At 45.8% G+C, this 6,276-nt stretch overlaps 1 protein-coding gene across 1 annotated transcript in view; it reads right to left on the bottom strand.

Moving 5' to 3' along the window:
- The window catches only part of RABL6 (RAB, member RAS oncogene family-like 6), a 62,215-nt gene that overhangs the window by 20,026 nt on the left and 35,913 nt on the right, over nucleotides 1-6,276 (bottom strand). Inside the window, exon 9 of the mRNA XM_009329046.1 lies at nucleotides 1-145. This exon is cut by the window's left edge and continues 205 nt beyond it. Within this exon, the coding sequence (XP_009327321.1) occupies nucleotides 1-145 (145 nt within the window). The remainder of the gene's footprint in view (nucleotides 146-6,276) is intronic.

Genomic DNA, 6,276 nt, shown 5'->3' with positions numbered 1-6,276 from the left:
CTGTGGGGTGCCAGGGCTGGAGCTGCCTGTCGATGTGGAGCTCGGAGGTACTATGGGTGACTGGGAGCCAGAGGAAGGGCTTTGCCCGTTAGTCGTTAGTGGCGACGTGTGTCCTCGACTTCGGGCTTCCATCATTTCAAGGAAGCTGCAGGGAAGATAAATTGCAAATATAAGGAACGGAAAAAACATGCTCAACAGAGCACCGAGCACGATGCTGGGCTGCTTTAGCTATGTGCTGAGCTGGGAGGGTACAGATCTGCTTTCGGTGATGCTGCGACTCCCTGGGTCACGATAAATCTCGTTCACCCACGTGAGCTAAACTCAGCCAGTCTGCATCAAGGTGTGGAGAATCCCAACCTGCTTTGCGCTGCAGGATGAAACCTACATTTGCAATGCTGCTGGGAACTCCCTGGATAGACAGACTATAACAACATGCCAGGACTTGAAACACAACCTTAAATCAGTTCTTGGACATGTCTCTAAGGGAGTAAGTGCTACAGGAATGGCACATTTTCAGATTCAGCAGAAGAGATCAGAGTGTTCAAGAAAACTCACATACTATAAAAACCTATTCTTTCAGCCAAGAATGGATTTGAGAGGAGAATCCTTGAACGTCAAAAGAAAAGAGCTATCCAGAGGGCTCACAGAGGACTGACTGCAATTATCGTTCTCGCAATGTGCAGATATACAGGCAGTCTCTCCCCCTGCACACACTCCCCCTCTGTGTGGGAGGCAGTGAAGCCAAGCAGCAGAAGCTCTGAAGCAAGTTGTGGTCCTGGCGGGATTCCTGACTAGAAGAGCAATAAAGCCTGTACTGCTAGAGAGGGTAAAATGCTCTATCCTTTTCAAAAAGAAAACCAAGCCTGATCCTGCTGCAGCCTCCTTCAGCAGCCCGTTTGGTTAGCAGTCTTTTCACAAGCTGTATGCAAAGAAACAGTAACAGAAAGCCAGGCTTTTACTATGAAATGTCTCAAAATAAGATCTGCTACATGCTGCACATCTGAGGGCATCCAAAGCGAAATATCACATATAAAATCTAGCACATGTCACAGTCTTGCCTCTTATTTCATTAAGCCTAATGAACTCGTGCACAGAGGCTCTGGGTTCAACCGCTTCTGCAAGACAGACAGACTCGGTTGTGCTCCAGGCAACGAGTATGTCAGAACAGAGACTCCTCTCCCATACAGAGCATGACCTCGTCCTTCGGGGACTTGAGCCAGCCAGCCGCCTTCACTGGAATGACTGCTAAGCAGAAAACAAAGAGCAGGGGCTAAAGGACTCTAAACACCCTTGAGATATCATTTCCTATTTTAAGGAGCAACCTGATATACTTTTAAGGAACAAACTAATATACTTTGTGACCAGCGGTGTCTGGAGCCCTAGAGAACAACATCCCCAGGAAGCTGTTACTTGAATTGGAAAACCAGGAGTCCTTCCTAACTAAGGAACTGGCTAAAGCGGAGATAAAGGGTAGCACTAAAAAGCAGTATTAGCTAGGAGAGAAATCCTTGGTAGATTTCCTCAAGGATTAGCCTTGAGATATATTTCAGCATTTCAATGAAGCGGCACAGAGATCAGGGAAATGCTCATGAGGTTACAAGTTGGGAGGCAGCATCAACAGAGAGGAGGACAGGGACAAGATACAGAAAGAACTGGATGATCCTGAATAACAGAAATGGGAAGAAATGCAACAGTACAAAGGAAATAGTCATCTGGCTTAACGGCTAGGAAACAAGTGTTCTTGCCCCAGGTTCATCAAATGAGAATGACTAGGAAAGACTCGCCTCAGTCATTCCAGAAGACCGGACTAAAGGCTGCAATTGCAACGCTGCCTGGGAGGAGCAGAAAAGGAGCCTGGCTGTCACACGGCCGTCTACTGCCTGTCCCCTGAGACTGCTGTCAAGGCACTTAAATTAGCGCCACACTGTGGTAACCTCACTGATGCTTCCACCAGGATCTGGGGCAAGGCTTACATGCTTATTCCACCCAGCAGACTGGCTCCCGGCAGAGCTGAGATCAGAGCATGCGACAGAGCATCCATTCCACCATCCTCCCTCCCAGGAGACTAGTAGCTGGGGTGAGCTGTGCGACAACACGTTCCACTGCAAATGATGCATGGATTTGTCATGCGTTGAAGAGAAAACATAAAGGAGTTCAACTCTTGCACTGAGCTCTGTGGAGACTGCATCAGGTTTGTTTGGAAGGTGCACAATGCATCGCACACCCCACAAGAATATAACAGTGTATTTTCAGTGCATCTTCCGTCACTGCGCTGCAGGGCCAAGCAATAGCACATCATTCCTCTCTTGCAGAGGGGGTCACCATACGTGCAATTCAACATCCCTCAAGGCAGACTACGCAAGGCATCTGTGGTGAGGGAAAGATAAACCAAGGGTACCTGCAATTCAGCCCTTGTCCAACAAGGCAAATGCTCTAAATCCACAAAACCATGTGAATTGCTATGGCCTGAAAAGCCATCCACGAGACTTGCCTGCACAGGATGTCTGGCTCTGCAGATCCACGCCAGAAGCACTGAGTGCTAAATTCTGTCATCCCTCCCCTCTGAGCTTTGATTCAGGGCTCCTGGCGAGCTGAAGGCAGGACGGCTGAATAGCTCTGCTTTGTGGTACTCATTCCTCCTCCTCCTCCTCCTCCTCCTCCCAAGCCCTACTCAGGGTTAAAGACTCCTGCCTCCCAACTGTGAAGAGAGATTAATCCCAGCTGATCTACATGCACCCCTGTTCCTGTTTATAGCAACAGCAATCCTGGCTGGAAGGCCTGCAAGCTTGGTCACTGCTGCATCCAGCATCCAAGATACTGATGCCAGTGCTGCTCGCTCTCCGAGCTGAGCTGAGCTCTCTAACTGCCTCTATGAGCACCTAAATCACCAACACTACAGGAAAACAGAACTGAACAACCTCTGAGACTCTGACCAGGACACTGGGTCCTACCATTGAGGCAACTGGGCGACTCAGGTAGGATAAGATGATTGTTTCTTAGTCTTCAGTGTACAAGGATCCTGTATGAAGTATATAGCAAGTACATATATAGTAATTTTAGGATACAGAATATGAAGCTCAAAGAGTACTTAAAGCGGGACCCAGCAAAGCGCAGGACACTCTTTACAATATCAGGGTATTTGAAGATTTATTGTACTTTGTACTACCAAAGCTGCCCGTTTTGGAAACAACCTGCTTTGTTCTGGGCAAGTAGCCAGCTCCAGAGGGAGGGAGGGCTGTGACTACCACCTGTTTCTGCTGCAGAAACACATGAATTTTAAGAGCTGGAGGGAAAAAATGCTACATAACTGAAGTATAAAGAGTGTCATCCCTCCCTCCAGCTCAGCTAGTCTGGAGAGTAACACACATGCAGGCTTCTTCTGCACCTGTGCTCCTCTGCCTCGCTCACCTACATTATGTGAAGGGCGTAAGAACAAGAGACAAGAAGTTATTTTTAGTAGAAAGATACAATGGTTATTTGGGGACAGCACGACACAGGCTCTTACCCCAGCACGCACCAAGGAGAGCTGTGGCACGTGTGCTTTGTGTCACCTTCCTTATCTCCAAGCAGACACGTGGGCCAAGCTCTGTGCTGTGTGCCATGACACCGGGGAAATAAGGATGGTCTGATACCGGTTTTACATGGGCTGCATAAACCAGCTCTGCTGAGCTTTCATATTCATATCTTCTTCCGTGAAAGAGGTGGGTGGAAAAACAGCATACATGAAAACGCTGCCAGCAAGCTCTCAGTAATTTCCAGGGTGGAGGTGTCTAAGCATCCTCCACACTTCGAAAATACTACATAATGCATGAATGCTTTCTCTGGCTTTACACACACTCTTCAGAGGCACAAGCGTGGCTGTTTTGGGAACACACCAGGCCAAACTTGCCACGTGTCTGTTTTTTCTCATATTCCATACAATCTGGCCACTGCGTTCCTTGTTCTATCCTTTTTGTCAGTCCTTCGCAAAAGGACTACTCAAAATCTTACTGTGAAAGAAGCAGCTTCGTGTCCACACTAGGTGTAGTAGACCAGGCCCTATTAAAGCACAAGATGAACTCATGCTGTGACCTGAGTACACTCGTTCAGTTGGGATAAAGAGACGGCAAACATGCCACTCAAGTCCAGATGGGTTATCTGTCCTCACCCACCCGGGCTGCCTGTTTGCCTTTCAATCCTTCCATTTCAGACTGAGTAAAAAGTCCACATCCTCAAAAACCCTGAATAATTCACTGTCAGTTGGACCTGCTCGCAAAAGGAGACTTTTATGCAATTTTAAAGATGAACATGCTCTGCGGGAACAAAAATTCATCAGGGCCTGAGGTTACTGTTGCTCTGCTCCCAGAGCAAACAAAAAAAAGCACAAAAGGACTCATTAGCCTCACAGTTCCTAAAATTGTCAGCGCTCGTGTTCATTTACTATTGAAGACGGGAGCAGCCTGATCTTTTTGGCTCCTGGTTCTAACGTGCTGTGATCAATTTTTCAAATGTATTTCATGTGGCAAGAAATGTTTTGGGTTATTTTATTAATTGTGAAAATGAAGATTAACAGGCTGTGTGACATCAACTTAACTGGGGTTATTGAGGGTTAGATTTCCACATGTTTGTTTTGGGTTCATTAAAGGTACTGAACCTGATTCCTCCCTAAGCCCAGGTCCCTGAATGTGAAATCAATTGCCAAGCGGGGTTGAATCCTGCTACCCAGGGGCCCCTCCCCAAGAGCTCTTCAGGTTTTCCACTTGACACAAAATGGATGCAGCAGGATAACCCCGCTCCACAACATACGGGACACGCTCCATGTTCTCCACTTCTCTAGCAAGATCGATGACGATAGGGTTAGTTGCAATTAAGTCTTAATGCAGGCCCATACAAAAAACATGACCTAAAGTCCCGTCTAGTACACGCTGGCTCCTGATCTGTCTGATGGCAACAGTGATTCACGGCAAGCAAACAATAAAGGTGGGGCAAGGGGAAGAGAAAGCAGAAGTGGTTTTACTTTCCTAACTGGTAATTCAGCCTTTAGCTGGTGTGATTCCAGACCGGTACTTCAACGAAGTACCCCTGAAGAGGGGATCACCTGTATCCCTGAAGATACGGGAGAACAGCTCGAGCAGCAGGTCCTCCTGCCAGACAGTGCTGGTGTTACTCAGCACCACGGGCTTCGCAAAATTACGAGCTGTGCTCAATGCAGAAAAAACAAACAATCAAATAAAACCTGAAAACCCAATCAATGACTTTGTAGTGAATAAAGCTGTCTAATGCAGGGAGCGTGTCTCCCAAAAGAAGAGTCCTCATCAGGAGAACGCAAATGCCTTTCTGCAGTCACTGGTCCATCATCTTCCCTACCTGGACAGTAGCACCTGGCTATCCAGGATCCCCTGACAATGCAGATGACAGCCGTATGGCACTGCTGGGAAAGGACCCAGAAGGACTTCTGTCACGTGGCAAACCTGGGAGAGGTCTTGCCGCTGCAGAAGTTGTAGCTTGGCTCATACAGTATCTCAGATAATCTGAAGTTCAACTGCTTTGAATATATTTTTACAAAGTTTGACTAACAGTTTGCATAAGAGCTCTTGAGCACACGGAGTAAGTGATCTGAAAATTCATTTCTTACAAAAATTCCTGTGAAGAAGTTGGACTTTGAGTGCTTACAAATTGAACAATCACACAGTGGTTTATAGATGACAATTTCCTGAAGCTTCTCAAAACTGAGTGTGAAAGAAGATGGGATATCTCACAAAGAATAACTTAAGTATTCCTTTTGACTGACTTATATCAATCCTTAGGAAAAGAAAAAGTTAATTCAAAGAGAGTTGATTACTTAACCCTTGAAATTAAATTTTGTCTTTTGATATTAAAAAAAGAGTAACACTTGAAAAAATGCAGCCAAACATAAAAGCTCATGAAAACCATACATTAAATCTGCTTCTTATTAACTTTTGCAAATGTTTCCACCAGCAGCTTATTCCTGAAATAAATGAATATGCAGGAAGAGCTTCCACAATTTCCCAAAAACTATTTCTCCATGTGCACCATTCAGTGAGGGAACAGGCACGCTGAACATAAGAAGTTTTCCTTGTGACAGAAGATAAGCTGGGTACAATTAAAGATGGAAAAATTGAGCAAATTAAGTACAAATTCAGAACAGAGTAAAAAAAGTCATTGCTGTTTGTTTAATAAGAATTCAGGATCTCAAAAAGGGCTGAAATGTGTTTTTAGCAGCATTGAAAACATAAAATCTGAGAAACCACAGGGGAAGTACCAGAGCAAGAGGTG

This window comes from Pygoscelis adeliae, unplaced genomic scaffold, assembly GCF_000699105.1.
Source record: "Pygoscelis adeliae isolate BGI_AS28 unplaced genomic scaffold, ASM69910v1 Scaffold397, whole genome shotgun sequence".
In the NCBI taxonomy this organism is placed as follows: Eukaryota; Metazoa; Chordata; class Aves; order Sphenisciformes; family Spheniscidae; genus Pygoscelis; species Pygoscelis adeliae.
Note: the sequence above shows the minus strand (reverse complement) of the source record. Positions and strands in the feature narration are given on the sequence as shown.